Source organism: Xenopus tropicalis, chromosome 8, assembly GCF_000004195.4.
Source record: "Xenopus tropicalis strain Nigerian chromosome 8, UCB_Xtro_10.0, whole genome shotgun sequence".
Classification (NCBI taxonomy): Eukaryota; Metazoa; Chordata; class Amphibia; order Anura; family Pipidae; genus Xenopus; species Xenopus tropicalis.
The window spans coordinates 67,344,478-67,370,102 of NC_030684.2; the positions used below are offsets into that span (position 1 = coordinate 67,344,478).

At 37.6% G+C, this 25,625-nt stretch overlaps 1 protein-coding gene across 1 annotated transcript in view; it reads left to right on the forward strand.

The window, feature by feature from the left end:
- Positions 1-2,744: 2,744 nt before the first annotated feature.
- Positions 2,745-25,625, forward strand: part of il13ra1 (interleukin 13 receptor subunit alpha 1) — a 34,359-nt gene continuing 11,478 nt past the window's right edge. Inside the window, exons 1-7 of the mRNA XM_004916929.4 lie at positions 2,745-3,007; positions 18,705-18,853; positions 19,877-20,012; positions 20,575-20,692; positions 21,317-21,367; positions 22,553-22,728; positions 23,963-24,114. Coding sequence (XP_004916986.2) covers positions 2,899-3,007; positions 18,705-18,853; positions 19,877-20,012; positions 20,575-20,692; positions 21,317-21,367; positions 22,553-22,728; positions 23,963-24,114 — 891 coding nt within the window. The 5' untranslated portion in view covers positions 2,745-2,898. The remainder of the gene's footprint in view (positions 3,008-18,704; positions 18,854-19,876; positions 20,013-20,574; positions 20,693-21,316; positions 21,368-22,552; positions 22,729-23,962; positions 24,115-25,625) is intronic.

The window sequence follows — 25,625 nt, forward strand, 5'->3', positions numbered from 1 at the left end:
AAAAAGACTGTTTTCAGCCTGCCTTCAGCCTGCATCCTCCAAATCCAACAGTACCCTGCACACATGATGTCAATAAGGAAAGAAACAGCACAGTGCAATGCATTGTGGGTTATGTTGTTCCTGCACACTGTCTGTAAGCTGTGGAGAAGCTTGTTACAATCTGTAACATGTTTTAGCAGCAATGTTTTAGTCCCTCTTCCCCTGCCAGCATTTCAAATGATGCAAAAAGAGAAGAAATGGTTTGCAGCTGGATTTCAGCATATAAAAATGGTATGTATTCATACTGTTTGAAGGAATAGATTGCAGTGATAGGTATATTAGGGGTTTCTGTGTTGTGAGGGGCTCTTTAACAAATTTTGGTTTGGAAGCTGGAGTTCCCATTCCTTGTTTTTTTGAACTTCTGAGCATGCTCCCTGTGCTTTACTAAGTCAAGTGTTACAACTATTTCATACATTGTTGACATTCCACTGGTGTTGAGAAATATATCAACTTACTTACAAACTGAAACAGTTTAAAGAGCCAGCAAGCAGAATTGTCTCCTTCCAGTCCAATATTACCTACCATTGCTGTTTCTGGGTATGATGGGCGTATAAATGACATGACTTAGATTTTTCCAAGCAAAAGCATACATGTAAAAGCATACATGTAAAAGCATACATGTTTACATGTAAGCATGTAAACTGCAAATATCATCCCCAGGTGTCTGTTTGCTTCATGGTGGATACAGCAGGATCTCTAGCATGGGATGCTGCATCAAAAGTTCAACTGCTTACCCTGAAAGAGAGATGTTCTCATATCAGTGGCATTACAGCAGGAGGTGCAGACCCTAGGCTTGCTAGGGGGCTCAGGGGAAAGGGGCCCCCACCTCAACATGTATAGGTGCAGGGCAATTGAGAGTCACTTTGTTAAATCTGATGACTTGTAGCTTTGGATCTTTAAATTTCATAAAACATCATTATATCTTACAATTGTCTATTTAATTTTACATATATAATAATATTTCACATTATCTAATAAGCTCACTTGTGTTCCACTGTGACCCCCAAACAAACACCTTGAAATTATAGCTACAAATGTCACCTTCCTGTGAGTGAACACCTTACAGAGCATCATGGGAACTGTACCCTTACTGCAGATGGCATTGATGAAAGGCCACAACAAGATTGTGCACAATTACCAATTATGTGATTTAAGAAACAATAGCTTCATTTAATCTGTTTCATATGGAGTGACTGGAAGCCTCCTTCCAGAAAGAAAAACATGCAAAACACTTCTTTGAGGTGTGGAAAAGTTTTACTGATACATTAGACAATAATAAGCAACAATCAATCTTTCGATGCTTCTAATACACTACATATTTTAAAATCAGATAATTAGTGGACGATCGTTTGGTAGTGTCATAATAGATATCTTTTCAGATCTCTTTTAGCCCCTTTAGAAATGACAAGTTGGGACCGGCAATATTCGGAAATGCACCTACCTCCATTACATGTGTGATACCTACCGATTTATGTCTGCAAATTGTATTTTTATTTATCATTTTGTAAGTAACCAATATACTGTAAAGATACAGTAAATATAAACTGGCAAATGACAACTTAGTCACAATGTTTGTTTTAAAGCATCAATAAAAATAATATAAAGAAATTGGTCCTAGGCAAATTGTAACAATCTTTTAAAAAAAAGATTAGCATCTTAGGAGTTATAGCTGCTTCTTCTGGCCTTATTCTGGTAAATGCTTCACAGTGCATCATGGGATTTGCAGTTTTTGCAATAATCAGCATAATGATCAAATTAAAGCAGCCATCAGTGGTAGAAAAAGGGTGTCCTCATTGTTGTAGTAGGTCCAAATGCCTGTAAGGTATGAGCAAAACACTGTCTAAGGTAGATTCGTTGGTGACACAGGGGCCGCCAACATCATCATCATTATCTGCCTATCACCACTGCACGTGCCCATACACTATAAGATCCGCTCGCTTGGCGATGTCGCCAAGCGAGCGGATCTTCACCCGATATCCCCACCTACGGGTGGGTGATATCGGGTAGCAAGTAACTTAAAAAAAAAATAATCTGATCGTTTGGCCCTGGGGCCAAACGATCGGATTACATTTGTGGTTATGGGGCAGTCGGTTCGGGGACCACATCAACGAGCCAATGCGGTCCCCGATCCGACTGGATTTTCTAACCTGGCCGATCGAGATCTGTGCAATTTCAGGCCAGATATCGGTCGGCCAGGTCGCTCTGTTCTGCCTATACATGGGCCGATTAGCTGCCAATTCGGTCCAAGGGAGCTAGGGGAGTAGTGTCTTAAAAGTTATTATTAAATATAATTGCTATTAAAAGTAATGTCTGTTTATAGTCTCTGGATTCCTGGTTCTGACTTCTGACAAACGTAGCAGGATCAGCTGATTAAAAGAGGAGAACTCACTAGGGCACTTTAAAGGAAAGCATAGACTAATCTGAGGGTATTGTACATGATTTCACAGGCTTTGTCATAAATCAAATTTGGCTTAAACTGAAGGAATGCACAAAACTATAAAGTAAATGATAATGGAGAGTTTTTGCCATCATGTAGTCTTTAATTACTTTTATTTATATATTCATATGCTTTTTTCTTGTACCTATAACACGGAGGAAAGAACTGTGACACTTACACAGGGGAGAAAAGAAGGGAAATATTCCTTTATAGAAGGTGGAGTTAGAGTTGTGTGGGAGGTTACTGTGTGGGATGATGAAAAGGGTGTGTGACAGCATATTCTGGGAAATGGAGAGTTGCCGTGCAGAGCAGAACTCATGTCCGTCTACTTTGCTGTAGGATAGGAGCCCTGTCTGAGTGCTTGCTTGGGATGTGACAGTGCCAGTATATCAGCAGCACCTTGCCTGGCATTCCTCTCAAGCATGGGCAGTGTGACTAAAGGAATGGAGAGAAAGCAAAATAATATCTTTTCAGCCTTACTGTGCCTGTTCTCAGTGCTGTGCTGTACAGGACCATTTTCTGTCACTGGAGGTAAGTAGTTTTATACTTTATTTACTCCAGAGAAAATACAGCAAAATGATAACATCTCCTACTAAAGCAGTATGTTCATGGGCCCCTTCTTTTACCCCTGTATGTTTCAGTCATGGGGGGCATATTTATATGAGTATAGTGAGACTTTATTAGACACACAGCACAGCCAGCTCACCTGACCTAGTTTACAGTCAATTTGCGTATTTATAGACTGGCAAAACAGGTGCCCTATATGTGGGCACTGAATATTACATAGTAAGTGGCACAAACCCAAGAGGACTGCCATTTTTCACTATTAATGTAGTTAATCCAAATGGCAAGTGGCCCTAAAATGTGTCTATTTTTTTGGGCAGCAGTTCTGACCAGGTTTAATGAGTATACGGAGACTATCCAGTCAGTCTGCATAAGGCTACATATTTCTCAGGGGAGGGAATTGTGGGATAAAAACCCTGCAAGTATCACCCTAGCAATGTCTTTTCACTCCAGGTTTTGTAATGTCATTTCCCAGAGAATAATGCAATATACCATCCTGGAGGTGCCTAATGGGCATCTTCTGCAGTAAAAATATAAAAAAAATATTACAAACTGAAATTTATCTGCTTAAACCTAACCCTGTTTTTTGCATAATAAAAGAAAAGAAAAGAAAATTCGAAGCAGCTTTCCAATGTCCATTAATTACACATTTTCTGTGTTTTTTTAAGTTATGCGAAAATGTAAGTGCAGCTGAAAACAATATCTATTATTCCTTGTACTGATGGTTCTGGCTCTTGAAACAACAGAAGCAGCTGCTAAACCAACCTGGAGGACAACTGTCATTTGCTACATTGTTTCAAGAGTCAGAGCCAGAGAGCAGATATATTAATACTGCTTTTAATTACAATTATATTCACAAATAGCTTTTAAAACCTTTAAATTCAATAATTTGAATAAATATATATTTCTTTCATGAAGCAAAAATGGTAGATCCCACTTTAAATAAATAGACATATTGTTTGGCAAAAAGAATGTAGTTTGAAGGAAAATTACTTTTATTTCCAGTGTAAACAAGCAATTAGTAAATGTGTATCACTGGCCAGTGACACTTTTATACCTTGTATACGCCACCATTTAGGCATCCTTCATCGAGAATATGGGGGTAATTTGGCATCCACTTAATTTAATAAACAAACATGTTTGAAATATTAATGATGGTACACTCTCGCAAAGAGAAAAACTCCCTGAATACTGATAGATAATGAACATGACATACTTGAAACAAGTACAGTGACATGTCAGAACTAAGGCAGCGCCAGCCATGACTAGAGTCGGTCAGCCGTCTGCTCTGCAGAAGAATCTCTTCATGTAATTGCTCTGAGATCATTATCTGTTTTTCATCTATTTCATCTATTAATGACTTAATCTTAAACAATCCATGCAATAAGTTATATATTATTATATTTGTTTTTAATATATATATTTATGTACTTGTATGGGCATTTTGTTAATTTCTCTCACTGGATCTGTACCTTAAAACACCAAGGCAAACTCTTGTGATGCCTGCTTGCATAAACAGATATAATTCAGGTTAGTGCATATTTCATGCCGAGGCCTTAAAACAAAATGAAGGTTTCTCTTAGAGATTCATGCTGTATAGTTCAGTTGTGTTGTTCTGAGCTAACCTCACATATGCATTCTCCTTCTAAATATGTGTTCTAGTATACAGACTATAATAAATTCATTTGTAAAAGAGATCAGGCCCAAAAACAGGTGTATATTGCTCATTGATATTTTGTCTGCTTTTTTCACAAAAGTATAAATGCCAGTTGTTGTTACATCTAGGTAGGTTATTAAAACTGAAAAACATCTCACAAACAAGGTATCATAAAGATAAAGAAACATATATTGCCAAGAAGTTAGGGCATCCCAAAATTAATATAAGCACTTACTGTTTGTTACATAATGGCAATAAGGCACATAAGTAGATATGAAATAAAGTAAAAATATCATTCTTTATTATCCAATTCTGCCGCTTAATTAAAAATCCTAACCCTTAAAACCAATGAACATCAGCCACTACTGGATGGGCCCCTCAATTCCACACAATTTTACATGTAAACAAGTAAATATATTATAATCCATTTACATTGTGCATTATATAATTACATCACTTAAACTATAACTCTCAACATCAGTCACAAGTCTTATTTGGACTATTAGGGCAGTGGCACACGGGAAGATTAGTCGCCACACTGGACAGAACTCATGTCAAGCTTCCACTTTTATTGTACGTTTCCCATGTAACTGTCCTATTTATTTAAGTGTGTACACTCAAACTACAGTTACCTGTATTTATAAAGAAATTGATTTAAAACTAGTCAGTTTGCATAGATATTAGCATAATTCAATTTTACCAAACTTTATTTATTAAGCCAGTTTCTATGCAACTTTACTAGACTTCTAATAAGTAATAGTAGCCAATTAGGTGTTTTATTTCAAGCAGGAGACCAGTAAATATATTTTGGGATGTCCCCATGTGGTAATTACCCATTTATCGGCAAAACACCTAGAGGGTGGAATTGACTTTTGATATAAAATAGACCAATAAATACTTATAGCTGTTTCCCAGAACCACTTTCTTCATCTTATAATGTGAGTTGCGTGCCAAAAGGGTTGACTGTATTTTAGCCTAAATAGGCCAGTCATTCTGTGCAGGTCTCTAAATGATCTCCACAATCTGGCTCGCATTTTAGGGCCCTGCATGTAAAAATAATAATCAGCATTATGATTAAAATATTTGATGAACAAAATATTCTTATTGAATAAACAGATTAATGTTCAACAAACATGCACACACAGCAGACTCCTTTCCTTAAAAGGACAGATGGGGATCATTTATAAACACTGGAAAGAATTGCTTCTGGGCATCAACCAAGCAGATGTCTGCATCTAGCTAAAAAAAAATAAAATAATTGATTGGTTGCTATGGGTTACTGCCCAGTTTCAAATTTGCCTAGTGTAGATTTTCCAGCTCCCTCCCGCCACCAGTGACCAATTACAACTTTGGCCCACCCACTGATATCACAAGGAGTGCCAGCAAGTTGCCATATTGGTTTAGGAGCATCACAGCATCCTGTACCTCTGCCACCCATCTCTTGTGCATGCTGCCTCTGTCCAAAAAATACAAAAGCTGGAAAAGGAGAAACCAATAGGTGCCTGCAGGTGAATGTGTTTTACTGAACATGCATATAAACCATATATCAGTATATGTATACAGGGTGTTTGCATGTTTGTACTTGTTAGTTTTGCTGTCTGCTATATTACCTGTTGATAAATACTGTGTGTATCCTGTTTCACTGATTCATTCACTTTCACATGCTATAATGCATTTCAGCAAATATTCATACCTTACTTTTTCCTCTTATGCACTTTAACTGCCTACCCACTGTAGATATGGGTTGCCTGGCAAAATGCGGTTAATGAACATATTACCAAAGCAGTTTCTGCTTGCGTGTTTATAAAAACAAATATCATTAGTGTATCAAGCCTCAATAAATAAGGAGAAGTCACATATGTAAAAAAAAATGGCCCAGCATTGTGTTTTATATGTAGTGTTTGTGAATTATGTTATATATTATTATATGTAAGTTTAAAGTGCCCACTGAAGATATTTAATAACCTGCACTATATGCCATAGGAGAGTTCTTTGCCCTTTCTAAGGGCCACTCATGCTCATTGAACTTGATTGACATGGTTATTTACTTAAATTAACTGTGTAACTATGACCCCAAAAACTACAGCACAGGAGTCAAGTGCCTCTGCTACAAATGTGATGCGCTGCCCAGGAGAGAGGTGCCAGTGTATAATCTACACTGAGCAACAGCCCTGCAAGTGAGCAGTGCAAATTGTGCACAGAGGGAGAGTCAGAGCAGGAGTGAAAATAGTAGCAATTGTAATAAGGAAAAATATTGAAGTTTATATTCTACAAAGTAGAAAGTTTAAATGATATTTACCCAAATAATTTGCCATCAGTGTACCCATATTTGTAAACTTCTTTGAAATATAATGTACATGTAAACACATCTATACATAAAAGCATAAAAACAAGGGTATTTTTATTCACATTTCTCTATTTTTTTTATGTTGGCCTATGTTACATAACAATGTACTGGTATGCTTCCAAGAGCCAGATGCTGGTGTCTGGGATAAAAAAAAAGTCATATTAATGATGTAACTTGCAAGATGTTACAGAAATGTCAGCATCTATTTGACTAATTAATTAATGTGTAAGTTGCCAGAAAGTATATATAGTTTATATAAATACTGGGTAGCCATGGTGGCAGCTATTCAGGCTAGAAAAAGGAGAAAAAGCATAGGTTGCATTACAGATAATATATACATTCTGTAGAATATAATGTTTTTTTACAGAGCTTATCTGTTATCTGCTAAATAACCTGTGCCATTTATCCCATTTCAATGTGAATGGCTGCCCCCATGGCTACACAGCAGTTTTGTTTATATAAACTATAGTAGTGTTTCAGAAGCAAACACACAACTTTTTCCAGTGCAAGGCAACAGTACATTATATTTTAATTACTTTGATACAGTTTCTTTTTTTTGTGTTACTATTCTTTTAACATTTAACAAAACTCCGTTGACGTGGGCGACTAATCTCCCCGCAATGCCATCCCACCAGCTAGAATGTAAGTCGCCAGTGGGATGGCATGCGCGGCACCGTGATTTGCCGAAGTCGCGGAAGTTGCATTGAGAGGAAACTTCGGCGATTTCGGCGCCGCGTATGCCATCCCACCGGCGATTTACATTCTAGCCGGTGGGATGGCATTGCAGGGAGATTAGTCGCTAAGACAATGAAGATTTGTCGTGCACCGACTAATCTCCCCGTGTGACACTGCCCTTAAGCTCAAGTCAGCTTCTGGAAACCTGATTATCTTTGTCTGAGTTGTATGCTGCCTATTTGCATCAATTACACATTTCTGATGCTTTTTAAAGATATATAAATGTAATTAGCTTGCAACATTGTTTCAGTCAGAGCCAGGAGAGCAGAGAATGTAAACAGACTGACAGATACTGGTTTTAATAGCAATTATACTTACAAATACATTTAGTTACAAATAACAATTGAAACTGTATATCAGTGACCGCCAACCAGTGGCTCAGGGGCAACATGTTGCTCACCAATCCCTTGGATGTTGCTCTCAGTACCCCCAAACCAGGTAGTTATTTTTAAATTTCTGACTTTGTGGCAAGTTCTAGTTGAATAAAAAAAACACATTTACTACCACATAAAGCCTCCTGTAAGCTAATAGTGTGCATAGAGGCTACCTAATAGCCAATCTTAGCCCTTATTTGGCACCTCCATTAACTTTTATGATGCTTGTGTTGCTCTCCAAATCATTTTATATTTGACTGTGGCTCATGAGTAAGAAAGGTTCAGGACCCGTGCTGTATATATTATAGTTGCTTAGAATTACATCTTAATTCACTGTGCAAAAAAAACTATGCTATAGCATAAAGAGAAACAAGAAATGCTCTGCAACCTCCCATTATCAATATATATATATATATAGGACATGAAAACATTCTGTGCATTAAGCTACCAGGGATGCCCTTCCCTTTAAGCAAAACAGGAATTGTTTGTCCATATATTGCAATATATTCAAGCTGGCCAACTACGTCAGTCATCCCTGCTCTGGTTCATTAAGAATTCTGCTGCTTCATTATACATTTTACACAGGGGCTCAGTTTTACCTGCAACTTGTTTGCTTTTAAGGTTAAAACTCCCAAATGTTTTCCCTTTTTATTGGTCACTGTTGAGACAGTAGCTAGGAATGGTGGGAGCTACAACATTGAGCTGACCACTGCTCCTGTATAAACTATAACAAAAAATGAGTGCAAAAAAGTGCTCACCACTAAATTTTAAACCATTAGGCAAGGGCACAATGATGCTGTCTGAACAACAGAAACAAGTCAACCTCTGCACTTACCTATTATCAATATATATATATATATATATATATATATATATATATATATATATATATATATATATATGGCATTAAGACATTCTGTGCATTAAGCTACCGAGATATGCCATCCCCTTTAAACAAAACAGGGATTGTTTGTACATATATTTTAATATACTGCAAGCTGGCCAACTACATCAAAGTCATTCCCGGTCTGGCCAGTCCTACACTCATTTATATCTGATTAATTAAGAATCCTACATTTTCTTTATACATTTTACACAGACCCCTTTATGCTAGTGTGCCATAGTACGGTTTGGTTGCTACATTTCCTGAGAAAGGATAAAATTCTTGGCATTGTTGCAACTCACTTCTGAGAGTATCAGTGGGAACAGCTGTGGGTATGTCCCATCAGTGCCATAATACACTTGTGTGTAATGATAATAGTGCCCTTTCAGCTCATAACTGCTTGATGACCTGCAGTACTTGCCAAATTAGTTCCTTTTCTCACTGTCAGGTTGGGCATTATTCTTAGACAGTGTCTAGCTTGCCCTGTTGCTTTTGTTTTTCCAGTTATTACTGGGGCCAGTGCAAGCTAGTTTTGCTGGATTTAATGGCACATATTTGGGCAAGTTTAAATTGCTAGTTTTGTCTGGAAAAGCCAGCGTGACAAATTGATACATCAAAAAAATATTTGTGACACGTTTGCCTGACAGACCTGTCTGGCTCAGCTTTGACACTGTTATTGGATATTATATGAAGCCAGCTGTCAAAACCTAAAATACTGTAAGTGAAGAGTTGGTTCATATGTGATACCAAGGGCATAATTAGAAGGCAGTAGACCCTGCAGCCATGGGTGGGGGCCTGGTAAGTACCATATAATTATTGCTCCTTCTTGGGTAACTGTCTATTTCGGCCCATATTGCTTGCAATCTCCCTTATGAATCCCCTCCTTTCACATTTAATGTTGGAGCGCTGGGAGCTAGAGGCCTATGGGTAAGAGTAATGGGGGCCCAGGGGAAAGGCATTACAATACTATAAATTGCAGGACAATGCAAGTGGTGGCACCCTTCCCTTAAAGGAAATCTATACCCCCAAACAATGTAGGTCTCTATAATAATATATTGCATAAAACAGTTCATAAGTAAAACCCTGCTTCATCTAAATAAACCATTTATCATAAAATATACTTTTTTATGTATGATTCACTGTGCAAACCTAGGGCACATATACATGTTAGGTCACATCAGCCAATTAATGACCAAAGTTCTGTCTTTTCCTCTCACACTACTTCCTGTTACAGTCAGAGCTGCATTATTTCTGGTCATGTGATCTCTAAGGGAGCACACAGCCCATCACTAAATGGTGGCTCAAGGGAAAAGATGTAAAAGGGCAATATTTACTGATATATATATTCCAGTTTGGTAAGATATTTTATAGATTTCTTAATATATTATAAACTCTCTGTTGGTTACGTATTTATTCCGGGGGTATAGTTTTTCTTTAAATAAATGCACAGCGTTATTAAAGAAACCAATGTAAGGATCGAGGTGTCAGTCCAACAAAATTACTCACAGGTTAAACTTCAGTATTGGATACTAACTGAAATAAACAAATAAATATAAAAACAAACTGTTTAGTAGAGCTATGCGGAGGCCCCCTCCTTAAAGGGCCAAGCTTAATCTAATATAGCAAATGTACCGTATATACTCGAGTATAAGCCGATCCGAATATAAGCGGAGGTACCTAATTTTACCTAAGAAAACTGGAAAAACTTATTGACTCGAGTATAAGTCTAGGGTGGGAAATGCAGCCGCTACTGCTAAGTTTCAATAATCAAATTATTTAATAAAAGGACACTCACAAAAAGTGTGTAAGTAACAGGAATGATACTGCAAGTTCTACAGTTCGACATGCCTGCATTATGTGCCTGATGCGCCAGTACTACTTGACTCGAGTATAAGCCAAGGATTCCATTTTTAGTACATTTTGAGTGCTGGAAAACTCGGCTTATACTCGAGTATATACGGTACTCCTAAGCAATGATCTATAATAACATGTATCTGAAAGTATGATAAGAATGAAAATGCAAAACTCAAAATGCTTTAAACTAAGGTGCAGATTTACTAAAACTCTAACTTTTCTTATTATTTTCTTTTCAAAAATTAAAAAAAAAATAATTTCTAGGAATGTCTGACATTTACTAAAAAGTCTGAACTGAAAAAGTATGTGCAGGAAAATGTTGCAGAAAAGTCGTGAAACTGCGACTTTTTCAAATTGGCACACCGAAAACTCTATTTTTTCTAATTGTCATACAACAACCAGCGTCAAAAATCCAAAAACCTCTAAAGTTTCAAATCATAGAAGGATCCTGCAGAGATTTGAAGGGACATCTGCCATTGACTTCTACATGAATGCAACAAGTTTTCACTTGCAAATTCGGATATTTAGCAGTATTAACACTTAGGGGCCTATTTATTAAAGTACGATCGCTCCAAATACAACAAATTCGTATGTTTTCGTACTGTGCTTATTTTCTTTTTCATAATTTGCTACAAAATTTGTGCAACAAAATTGTATTGTCGCACCAAGTACGAAAGTTTCAGATTCATTCAAGCATCAGTATGGTGACTTTCCTTGGGCCAGGTTGGAGCTGCACAGTGCCATTGAGTCCTATGGGAGGCTTTCAAAATCATGCACAGAAGGATCAAAGTCAGAAAGGTTTTCCTGACGTTTACGATCGTTTGGATACTAAAATTTTGTGACTTTTTCCAATACGATATTATCGTGACTAATACGATTTTTTCATAAGCATTTTTGTGATATTTGCGATCATCAGAAATTATCGTATGTAATCCGAATTTTACCCAATTCAAGATTCAAACTCGTACTTTGATGAATCAGCCCCATAGTTGATCACAATTTTTGTGACCATTAGTAAATGGCCCCCGACTCTAATCCTTAGTTGAAGCAACACATCGATCAATGTGGGCAAGTCATGCAATATAAGCAGCATAAACAATTTCTACTTGTGTTTTCATACAAAGTTGAAACTTCAGTCTGTATGAATAACATCTAGACTCCATGGCATGAAACTTTTAACCTTGCCATAAAACTTGTAAAGTTGTGCAATGCTAAATATGATTATATCAATGCAATGGATAGTAAATTCTAAGGACATTCAGTAGTTTTGAAAACATTTCCTGGTTGCATATTTTACTTATTACTCATAGGTAAATATAAAAAAAGGCAATAGCAGGCTAGCAGTGTATGATCAGTAATGACGTATGACACCATGCTTGTGGGCATGAAATATGGGGGTGGGGAAGCTGTGCATTTTATGTTCATATCATGATTTTTATCTGATTAGTGCACTTTGTACTTAATCGGTAACCTTTTACTGTGGTTATTCAGCCAAATGCATCACAGACATAACAGTATCCTCCTGAACTACAAACCTATGCTACATTCTTACAGTGCAGACATTTAGCAGCAATTTGTTTTTTTTCTGCTTCTTAAACATTTTTACTACTTGTGGCACAATTCTGCGTTGGTCTAGAATAAAACATGTTTCTTCATGTAGAAAGTGTTCTGGAGTCTATAATAAAGAGTTTGTATGTTCTCCCTTTGCTTGTGTGGTTTACTTTTATGTACTCCTGTTTCCTCCCACACTACAAAATCACACACACAGGTTAACTGGCTGCTGATAAAACTGGCACTAGTTTGTGTGAATGTGACCTTGCATTGATACTGACACAAAAAAAAATACTTTTTAAAATATGAATGATAGGGCTGCTTTTGTAAGTAATTGTTACTTGAAATTTCTAAACCCGATTGTTTTGCCAACCTGACTGTCCCTTCTCAGCCTGCCAGTTATAGCTTCTAATGCTAACAGCCTACTGCTGCACAAATATGGCAGCCCTTTTATAGAGGAATTTGGTGAATCAGATAGGTAATGTAAAAGCATTGGGCAAATAATTTTTTGGCAAAATTATAAATATCATGCAAAGACAATGTTATGATAGATGTAAATAAGGTTTCATTTCTGGTGTCAGTATCTCTTTAAGATTCCTTGGGACTAAGAGAACTCTGAAATATGCTGGTGCTAAATAAAAAAAAAACATAGTATTTATTTATAGATAGATACATGTGCAATAATGTAATTATTTGCTACCGGGAGCATACATTTCTGTTGCCCCTTTATGGGGCTTTAGCATCTCTTACTTCTACTTTACACTATCTCTAACCTTGTATCTCAGTTGTTGAATATACACCACAAAATTACTATCTACGTGATGGGGGTTTATAGTGGACCCAACCTGCTTTGCTATCTAATTTTTTGTGATACCAAAGCCTAAGTGCTATATTGAATAATCATCTTCTTCCAGACCCTGAAGAAGGGTAAAGCTGAAAACTTTACACCAAAAACTGAACACTGATTGCGGCAGTTTAATGTGTTGTTTTTTTTTATTACACTGTCCTATTTACTTATTCTTAAAACTTTCAAAAGCTGTTTATATAAAGATCTACATACATGAAAATTATATTTTGTGAAAATAGCATTAAGTGACAAGGAAAATATAAATATCACATGGGTGGTATCTTGTTGCTGACCCCAATGTAATCCAAGTCACTGGATTTATTAATATAATCTGTTCTCCTGTTCCTGTTGCTTTTGGATTGCAGCTTTATCGATGCTGACTGTGGTGCCATGTCCGGAAGCCAGGAGCTGAAAGACCTGGTTGTCCTAGACCACATGCATACTATAGATGCTAAAGATGTAGCACATGCACCTTACTATGTCATGTTTTCTAATAATTTTTTGAAGGAACAATAACACCAAAAAATGAAAGTGTTTTAAAATAATTATAATATAATATACTATGTAAAACTGGTGTGTTTGCTTCAGAACGACTAATAAAGTTTATATAAATGTATAAATTAACTGTTGTATAGCCACAGTGACAGCCATTCAAGCTGGAGAAAAAAGGCAAAGCAGATAACAGAAAAGCTATGTAGAATACAATAGTGTTTTACAGAGTGTATCTGTTATCTGCTATGTAGCTTGTGCCATTTAGGCTACTGCCAGATGTGGCAGATTCTTGTCCTGTGGATAAATTACCCTATTCTCCGAAAAGCTTTTTGATGTGCCTGCACCAGGAGCCATTGGTTGGGCTGAGTGCAAGCACACAGAGAGGATTTCAGCACAAAACTGCTTGAGTATGTATTTCTTCATTGAAATCCACTTCATGTGCCTGAACTCTGGCCAATGCCATGGCTCCAGGTGCAGGCACATCAAGAAGCTTTTTGGATTCTGCACTTATCTGCAGGCCAAGAAAATGCTACCCCATGGTTACATGGCTGGCTGCCCCATGGTTACACAGCAGATTTTTTTTTTTTTTTTTTAAATATAGTATTCTTTCTGAAGTCAACACACAACTTTTACCAGTGCAGTGACACAGTACTTAATATTTGAATTACTTTGGTAAATTTTAATTTTTTTGTTGTTGTTACTGTTCCTTTAACAAGCAGGTACCCTGTCCAGGACAGCCAGTCTATAATCTCCTGACCTGCTGGTATGGCAATATGAAAAAAACAAAAATGTTAATCTGCCTTGTCAAACACTGAAGATATACTGTGCTTATAAATAGGGATTGTAACTTTATTTTATCATACAAATGTATCTAACCTATCTGCATATTTATTACAGAAAAGAAAAAAGTTATACCACTTGCTCTAAAATTGTCACGCAAAGCAGTGCCCCTAGTGGTCACTTATCATGAAACTAGTTAGACTGTTTGCTCAAACATGGGAGAACAGTGACTTCCGTGTATTGTAAGAAACAGAATTCTGGTAATGGTAATGTTTGCTTATATGTGTGTGTGTTTTGTAGCTCTTGCACTGGGAGCAGTTCCCCCTCGCTGTGATGTTATATGAGACATACAGTGCAAGCACATCTCTGAATAAAGGCTACTTTGAAAGTAGATTTGGTTTAATAGAAGTCAAAGATGAACTGCACATCAGGAGGTCAGGAGCAGAACATTAAGCTGCACAACAGGAAGTGAAGGCAGCCAAGGATATTTTCTTACTTAAAAAATCATTCTTTGCAATAAAATACAAATGCTTATCCCTTTACACTTTAAAATTATAAAGTACATTTTCCAATCATAAATAAGACTATTTTTTAGATAACCCCTATTGTATGCTGTTTCTCTATGTCTTAGTTATTGTACACCACCCAGTGAAAGAGGAAGGAAACTTATAAGGAAGGAAAGTATAAAACCATTTGTTTTTAATTACATCTTTTGCTTTGCCAAGACATTTGTGGTTCAGTGACATACTTTAGCAAATGATTGGAAACTTCCAGGGCTTCGGTTCCTTTTTCCCCCATGTGGGTCAAATTCACTACTTCTGCCCACATACAGATCAAGAGAGTGATGAAATATAACTTGGGAATAATACCATTGAATTCAGTGTATCAAGCTATGTATCTCAATAAGTAAGGTGATAATCCTAGGAGCAAAGCTGGATGATGCTGTTTGTATCTGTTAGGTATCTGCCCCACCTGCAATGTTCCTGCCATTTGTATAGGACCAGCATTACCCAGGATTAGTGATGGGCGAAATGTTTCGCCAGGCATGGATTCGCTGCAAATTTCTGTGTTTCGCCATTGGCAGATTGTTTCGCAAAATGGATGAAAAAATTTGCCGCACGTCCAAAAATTGTCGCCCACATCTAAAGAATAGTCGCGGGTGACAAAATAATAGCCTCGGGCGACGAAAGAATAGCCACGGGCAACAATTTTTTTTGACGTGCAACATTTTCGCCATTTCGCAAATTTTCCGGCGAAGCGAAACGGGACAGATTCGCTCATCACTACCCAGGATCCCCACTTCTCCATACCCCTCAACTGTCCTGCTTTCCGCGGGACTGTCCCGGTTTTTACAGCACATCCTGCTGTCCCGCATAGTTCAATGAATGTCACACATTTCCATAATATATTACGGAAATGCGGGACATTCATTGAACTACAGTATCCGGGACAGCAGGATGCACTGGCTGGAGCCGGGCGCTCCTGCTCCTTGTGCGGTTCCTGCTCCTTATGCGGCTCCTTGTGCTTCAGAGACAGGCCCTTTTATAAGGTTGTGCCCTGTGCGTATTGACGTCACATGTACGCACAGGGCGCAACCTTATAAAAGGGCCTGTCGCCGCCGCACGAGGATCTGCATATAAGGAGCAGGAGCCGCAGAGGAAGAAGAAGGAGCGTCTATGGGGGCACTGTGTATGGGGGTACTGTGTATGGGGGTACTGTGTATGGGGGCACTGTGTATGGGGGCACTGTGTATGGGGGCACTGTGTATGGGGGCACTGTGTATGGGGGTACTGTCTATGGGGGCACTGTATGGGGGTACTGTCTATGGGGGCACTGTGTATAGGGGGTACTGTGTATGGGGGAAATTGGGGGCACTGTGTATCAGGGGTACTGTCTATGGGGCAACTGGGGGCACTGTCTATGGGGTCAATTGGGGGCATTGTGTATGGGGGGCACTTTCTATGGGGGCATTGTGTATGGGGGTACTTTCTATGGGGGCACTGTGTATGGGGGCTACTGTCTATGGGGCAATTGGTGGGGGCACTGTCTATGGGGTCAATTGGGGGCACTGTGTATGGGGCAATTGGGGGCACTGTATATGGGGCAATTGGGGGTACTGTCTATGGGGTAATTGGGGTACTGTCTATGAGGTCAATTGGGGGCACTGTCTATGGGGTCAAATGGGGGCACTTTCTATGGGGGCAATTGGGGGTACTGTCTTTGGGGGGCACTGTTTATGGGGGTACTATATACGGGGCGCAACCTTATAAAAGGGCCTGCCTGTCGCTGCCGCATGAGGATCCGCATAAGGAGCAGGAGCCACAGAGGAAGAAGGAGCGTCTATGGGGGCACTGTGTATGGGGGGTACTGTCTATGAGGGCAATAGGGGGCACTGTGTATGGGGGTACTATCTATGGGGGAATTGGGGGCACTGTCTATGGGGTCAATTGGAGGCACTGTTTATGGGGGCATTGTGCATGGGGGCACTTTCTATGGGGGCATTGTGTATGGGGGGTACTTTCTATGGGGACACTGTATATGGGGGCTGCTGTCTATGGGGCAATTGGTGGGGGCACTGTCTATGGGGTCAATTTAGGGCACTTTCTATGGGAGCATTGTGTCTGGGGAGTACTTTCTATGGGGGCAGCCCCCTCATAGAGGAACATTGGAGAAAATATAGGTAAAGCTCATGCAAAGACAGCATAATAATATATTTAAAAAACAGTTTAATTTCAGGTGTCAGTATCTCTTTAAAAAAGATATTAATGAGCTGGAGAGAGTGCAGAGACTGCAACTAAACTGGTAAAGGGGATGGAAGATTTAAACTATGAGGTTAGACTGTTGAGGTTGGGGTTGTTTTCTCTGGAAAAAAAAGCGCTTGGGAGGGGACATGTTTACTCTGTACAAGTACATTAGAGGGGATTATAGGCAGATAGGGGATGTTCTTTTTTCCCATAAAAATGATCAACGCACCAGAGGCCCCCCCCCCCCCCTTGAATAACAGAGCTTCCATTTGAAGCATTGTAGGTGGTTTTTCACAGTGAGGGCAGTGAGGTTGGGGAATGCCCTTCCTAGTGATGTTGTGATGACAGATTCTGGTAATGCCTTTAAAAGGGACCTGGGTGAGTTCTTGAACAAGCATAATATCCAAGGCTATTGTGATACTAATATCTACAGTTAGTATTGATGTTGGTAGTTTATGTATGTGAGTGAATAGATAGATAGCTCAGAACAGATCTATGTGTGTTCTGGGTTTATTTGGAAAGGGTTGGACTTGATGGTCTTTTTTTCAACCCAATGTAACTTTATAACTACTATGTAACTATGTAAATGCAGATTGTTATCAGAGAATGTGATGATTCAAACTAATCATAATAGATCATTCTTGCATTTTACATCTTTATGTAACAAAACAAACAGAATGATTTGTCTGGCAATTATCTGAGATAAAAGGGGTAATTTGCAGCTGCAAGTACAGTGTGTAAAGAGCAATTTCAGATGCAATTCACTATGTTTTTCATCCACAATGCAACTTTTACCCCAATTCCAGTGTATTGCAGCTATGCAACGATTTGGGTCCAATGCAGTAAAATGCATACAATTGCATCTTTGTGTTTTGTTGAACAGCATGCAGTGCAGTTAAAATTATCAGTCTGGATTGATTAATTTGCAGTAGTGATGTGCGGGCTGGTCTGCAACCAGTGGGACCCCTGGGTCGGGCTGGTTCGGGCTGACAGCGCAACATCAAAAGCGGGTAACAGGCGTGTTGAGCCCTTCTGCCTCCATCCCCACCCACGACCTAACTGAGCCCTGCTTCTGGGTCTGGCGGCATCTATTTATACATGCAACACTGTGAATCTAAATGATTCTCAGCAATAGTCAGTCCCACACACATGCAATGTTTGCTTATATTTCCCAGACTTATTGAAGGCAGTGTCAGATAAAAGGAAGGAGTGTAATCAGATAAAACATAAAATAGTAAAGTAACAAAGCTCTTGCTCATAATGTTACAAACTGTCCAGGGACCATGATTTCAAATGAAACAAAAAGCAACTGATATCTTTAATATATATACTTTATTGTATAAATAAATCTAAGTGATTTTATGAACACAAGATAATAGATTGTTATTTTTTTTTAACAGATCTTCTTCCTTCCCCAAATAATGTCACTTTGAGGTTTGAAAATATGTTTTCTCTGCGTTGGGAATGGGAAATGCCAGCTAATTTCCAAAAATGTTCATGGTCGTTTATCAGTGACGTTAAAACAAACAGAAAGCCACCGCCTGGAATGGTAAATTTCTTATACTAATTAATGCATTACAAAAGTTTGTGGTTTTCCTGCAAATTATTTGTATCCTATGGTAAATTGTGTTTAAGAAAAATAAGTGCTGGAAATTATATCAATTATATCTGGGAATCATGTTACTACTGTCACTTTGAAACCCAGCATACTGAAGCTTGTCTAGAGTACATCATTTTCCTCTCCCATATCAAAAATTGTCCACTTCACCATGTCAAGGAACACGGTGCTGTTTTATTTCATGAAGAAAATTCTATATTTTTCCTACAAATATTTTTTGTTTCATTTCAAATTAGGTGTTCACATCAATAGGTGTTAATTGACACATGTTAATATTTGTAGGAAGTTTTAGACATCAAGATGGATAAGCTGTTGCCATTATTATAAACGTGGGATGGAATGTAAAGCATTGTTTACTTATGGATTATGGATTATCCCCTGTACTGTACAGCAGGCCAGTAACAAATAACTATATAGTATATATATATATATAGTAGACTTGGCTTTCATCTGTCTGCCTATGGTGGAGTAAATAAACATCTTAGCTGTCAGTAAAGTGCAAAAAATTTAGAAATATTTTTCCTGTGTATAAAATAAGCCACATACTTATAAATGAATTGTCATATGGGGCAAAATAATGTAATTTTTGGTCCATCAAACAACCATTGTTAAAGGGCTATAATTAACAGTAACCCCCCAAATGTCACCTTAAAATGCTGATTAGGCTGCCCCCCCATCCATTGCTTGGGACTAGCCTCATAGTTTGATGTGCCCTTTCTACATTGAGAAGCAGTATTACATGCCTCAGTACTTAGATAGCTTCAGGGGGAGAGAGCTTTGTTACAGATGTTTTATCGCCAGGTATGTACAGCAGCCCTGTGACATAAAATAAACTTGCACATGTTGTCCAGGCCTTTATCCATATTCAGTGAAGAAAATGTGTTGCTGCTTGGCTTTGTTTTTTTTATGTGTGAGTTACGCACCCTTTATGACAGTAAGCTGTTTTTTTAATAGGTCAAGAGCTCAAATTTGTTTCGGCAAGTGGATATTCACAGAGTGGATTTAAACAATCAAATTACATTCAATGTTCAAGCAGAATGTAATGGAACCAGCAGCAAATGGTCAGAAAACTCTGTATTGATAATACCAGGTAAAACTTTATTTTTAGGACTATGGTTTTCCATTTATCACATTTAGCACTAATATGAATGCTCATCTTTAGAGTCTTTTTTTTCTATCCATTTTTAGCTGTAATTAACTAGTAATCTTTTTGAATTTCCTACAGACAAAAGTGACATTTAATATTTGCCATTTATTTATTATTTAACATCAGGAATCATTGGCAGAGTAAAATATAGAATTCTTCATTCTAATAGTCATTGGAGAAATTCTGCCTTTATGTTCTTCTGGTAGTAATGTTGATCTGTGTCTGCTGATTCTGCTTGGCCCAAACCCACAGTAGTTATGTGGATCTTTTTTATTTCTGCTAGAGGTGTATTGGCCTAAAACTAGTACATTGAAATATTGCATAAAAGGGGGCAATAAACAATAATAGTTTGCAATCTGTTTGTTTCTCACATAGAGTTTAAACCCTATGTGAGAAACAAACAGATTGCAAATTATGCACAAAATACACACACATACACACTTTACTCAATGTTTGTTTTCTATATACACAGTGGATCTTTACAAGCTATATGTGTTTTTGGCAGGGAATAACACCTGTGTAAAAAATTTTGCTTGCTTTTGGTTCGATGAGACGTACATGAACTGCACGTGGGAACCTACTGTGGATTCAGTGCGTGCTACAGAATATGTCTTGCATTACTGGTAGGTAATCAAAATGTAAACCCCAAAATGGAAATAAATGTGTAGGATTTAATTTAGTATGTGCACCTAAACTTTCCTTTCATCTGAGGATTTCAAAGATTTTACATTTTCATTAAAAAAGGTGTGTCCTAACCAGTGACCCTTGCTGTTTGAAATATGCAGAGAACTCAGATGGCATTTAAGTGGTTTCCTTGGTGGACATTCATGGCAGTGGCAGTATCTCCAACTATTCGTTCATAGGTTCATCTAATGTGCTCCTGTGTCAGAGTGTATAATGTTGAGTCAAAATGAATGTTTCCCCACCTTTAGTATAACAAATTCCACATGTATTAATAATGAGCTATTTGTGACAATATAGTGATGTTTGCAGGCACTTCTAAACGTAATTAAAATGATACTGAAGTTTCAAATGGTTGTTCATTATGCTAAGCATTTGTGGTGATGATGAAAGGCTGAGATGCACTGCCCTAAGGCAAATTTCACCAGCACAGCGCTCTCCATCTGTTTCCAAAATACAGCTCTCAGCATCCATAGAGACAGGTGCTCATCCCATAATTTATAGGCCCTACAGACAGAACAAAACAACAAATCTTTTAATGTATAAATGCTTCTGTTTTCCTATAGGCGTAAAAATGGCAGCTCTACTTCTGAAGGGAAAATCAATCGATCTGTAAAGTAAGTAAGACAGTTAATTTAAGTTAAGCAAGGTGTTTTCATAGCAAATTTTAATACTAACATGGAAAACATGGGTCCAAAGATTTTGGTACTATGTGCTTGTGTGTTGGGCCACCAAACATTGACCAACCATTTAAAGGACAAGTCAACCCAGAATATAATTTTTTGCCTAATGAAAGAAAACAAAATTCTAAGCAACTTTGTGATACATTCATCACAGATTTGTAATGGTTTTTGAGTTATATGTATGTAAAACTGCTATTAAAAGCAGTGTTTGTCTGTCCTTTTCTATTCTCTGCCCTGGAGGCTCTGACACTTGAAACAATGTAACACAAGGCAGCAGTCGACAGACTTGACGTGCTGGAGGAGACTGACAACATTGTTTAAAAAGAAACAGCCAGGAGTTCAGCAAATGCAGTTTTCAATAGCAAATACATTTACAAAATAACTTTTAAAGCATTAAGATTTTTTAATAAATTCATATTGGAAAGTTGCTTGGAATTATGTTTTCTTTTATTAGGCAAAAGCTTATTTTTGGGGTTGACATGTCCTTTAAATAACCATCTAATCCAAGCATCTGTCCATATTGCACTTGCATGCTAAGTATGTGTACTGCGAGGGACCTGCATAATTTTAAATGGAAAATAAGGTAATTACAGAGTTCTAGTGTCATTATCTGCCAACACACAATTCATCAGTGCAGGCAGAAGTACCTTGGGTGGAAGTACCTTGTTTTTAACCATTTTGTTGCTTTGCATTTGCAAGAAATAAAGTAAATAAGGTTGTATATAGTTTAATTAATTAACAAATTAATTAAAAATCTGTCACTTATTATTTAATTCAAATTGCAAAAACTGTCATTATTCCTGCCAGTGAAAAGATAGTGACGAGCTAGCAAGAGATTGTATTGGGGTGCAACTAAACAGATTTGGGTTGGACCATGTAAAAAAGTTCTATTATATAAAATAGGAATATTAGGAGGTATTAATGAGATATTAACATTATTACTATCGCTTTATATTATCACTTTTGCCCCCTTCTCCAATTCTTTTTGGTATGAGGTAGTCAAAATAAGTATTCAGAAATACAGTAATGTAAAAGATGTAAGGCAACTGAAGATGTACGCTACATGTCTTAGATGAAGCAATAAAAAGTTCTTTTTACTTTTTCATAATTTGTTTTTAGGTTTGATCAGTTATGGTACAGCGGAACCCCTTGCCAGCATTATATTTATAAGGATGGCATTCCTCTTGGATGTCATTTCAAAACAGTTTCTGAAAAAAATCTCTTTCTAATGGTGATCAGAGACAAATCAAAGACAATTCGTCCTTTTATAACTAGTGTTAAACCAGAGGAAGTAGGTAAGTGTTAACCCTCATAAATTGTACCAGTCTCAATATTTCTATCAGTATATAGCATCTTGATTCCATAGCTGTCAGCTGGCTGAAATGCCAGTTATGACTGGCGTTAATTTACGTACGAAAAGTAAGATCAGCTCCTACAACTGCTCCAAACTGCAAAATGTATTAGATACTATTATGTTTATGTGACTTGCAAAACAAGAAAAGGATACAAGCCTGAAAATATATTTATTAATGCATACTCTGTGGCACTTTTTAATATACTATAAACATTTGTCTTGTGTATTTTAGAAATGTTAATAAGGGGCCACACCCTCACCGCAGTCCCGTTTTGATAATAAAATATTTGCAATGATGAGCCAACTTCCCTTTTGAGATTATCAGAGGAATTATGAAGAAATTATTTTAAAACATTATTTAGGAAGTTAAGGCTTTTTCTAAATATAACTGATTAAAAAAATTAAAAAACTTTTAAAGATATTAGAGGTTGCCTAATATCTTTATCTCAGCAGCAACAAATCAAGTCTTGCATTGTCCAAAACCAAGAGCTCTTGAGAATGTATGTTTGTAAATCAACCCCTAAGTGCAGTGAGGACAGCCACCCATGCAACACATATTAGATGCCCCATTTGCTGTAATGCAAACATTTAAAGGTGGTCTCCTTACTGTTGATATTGCTAGAAATAAGGGAAGCTCAGATCAGGTATTGCCACGCTGCATTTTAAGTGATTTCCGTTTTAAGTCACGAGATAGATAAAATTAAGCACTTATGTGGGTTTAAGTACAGCTCTGTGCAATAGGATATCTTTTGACAGCCAGAACGATTACTTGGTCACTATTAGTGGGGAGTCCAGAATGCAAGTTTAGCAGCAGGAATAAAGGCCCTATAAAATTATTATTGTGATTACATACAGCAATGGTTAGTTTTATTAAAGAAAATAGTAAATATTTAATAGGCAGGAAATTGAAGTAAACTACACTGGGATTATAGTTATTCTTAGAATAAAAAAGCCATGTACAGACATGTGTATAGGAATGAGCCAATAGTGTCTTCACCAGAATATAAAAGAATTTAACAGGAGCTAAACTAGGCAGAAGTAAACTGCAGTTTAAAATCTATCGGGCAGCCTTAGCACAAAAGGCAGTGCAGTTATGGCATAATGCAGATATGGATTAAGATATGGCAACATCTCTTAATTATTGGCCAATAAACTTGTTTTATTTTCTTTTTTAGTAAAACTAAGTCCTCCAGTCATCATCAACAAAACAAGAACACCCAACCATAGCATATATGTGGAATGGAGCACATCATTTCAGCCATCTTGTCTTCACATAAACAGTGAAATTGAAATTACAAGTTCAAAGGGTAAAGTTGAAACAGTAGAGGTAAGATATACTTACAAGATGGATAGGAAAATACAGAGAGCTCAGATGAACACTAAGGGCCTGATTCACTAAAGTTTATCGCACGCTTTTTTGCGGTAAAAAAGACGCGACAATTAGCGCGCGATTCACTACAGCATTACCGCATGTGATAAGTCGCATTTTCGCATGCGGTATTTCTCGCGCTAGTTTTACCGCATACGTTCATTTCCGTGCTGAAAAGAATATGATCGCATGATTCACTATAACTTTTGCGCGCTAAATATCGCATTCGGCTATGCGAAAATTAACACCTACTACAGGCAGGCGAAAAATTATACAAAAGTACAGTAAATGATTTTTTGCAATAAAATATGGACTTACAGTGTTATTTATTCAAGTATGTGTTTCCCCTAGAGTGACGCAGCCGCCAGTTTGCAGGGAAATGGTAATTTTTAATACAGTAATTTTCTGCAAGTATTGGCGTGTATGGCTAACATGGCATGCGTTCATTTGCGCGACTATTTATATTTGGCTACAAGTGATGAAATGTTTCGCCAGGCATGGATTCGCAGCGAATTTTTGGACGTGCGTTGAATTTTTTTGCGGCGGATTTTTTCATGCGTTTCGCAAAACAATGCGCCAATGGCGAAACGCCTGAAAAAATTTGCCACGCAAAAATTTACCGCACATACAAAAATTTATACAAGCGTAAAAAAATAATAGTCACAGCAACAATTTTTTTGCCCGCACAACATTTTTGCCGTTTCGTGGATCTTTCGAAAGATTTGCTAATTTTCACTAAAGATAACCAGAACACATTTGCTCATCACTAGTGGCTACTATTTATAAGCATCTACTATTTATATGATACCATTTATATGTGGCTAATATTTATATACACCATTTATATGCGGTGACAATTTTTATACACTATTTCTAAGCTACCATTCATATGCGGCGACTATTCACGGGCGTAATTTAGCGCATGTACCGGCAAATACCGCATTGAAATAGTCTTCGCGAGTTAAATAACGCATGCAATATCGCGCGTAAAAAAGCGTGAGTATGCTTATAGTGAATCGTGCGAAAAATCGACAAAATTAAGACGCGGTAAAAATTTTAACGCACGCTATAAATAGCGCACGTTAAATCGCACTTTAGTGAATCAGGCCCTAAGCTTTTGATGTGTCTTACAGGGTTAAGGCATAAGTAGAAATTACCAGAATTTAGTCTCCCAGTTTATAAATAATTAGCAGCTCAGGGTTGATGACTAAACATTCACCAAATTCAGGATTCAGTTTGGGATTCAGCCAAGATTCAGACTTTTTCAGCAGAATTTGGATTCGTGCCTGGCCGAACCAAATCCATCAAATCATGTGACTGTTCCTTACATAAACACCGAAGCTGACGATTTTTCTAGCCTAGCACGTGGTTCTCTTTAACCCATTGTTGTCCTAATTTGTACATGCAAATTTGGGTGTGGATTCGGTTCGGTATTCATCTGAATCTTTCACAAGGGATTCAGGGTTTGG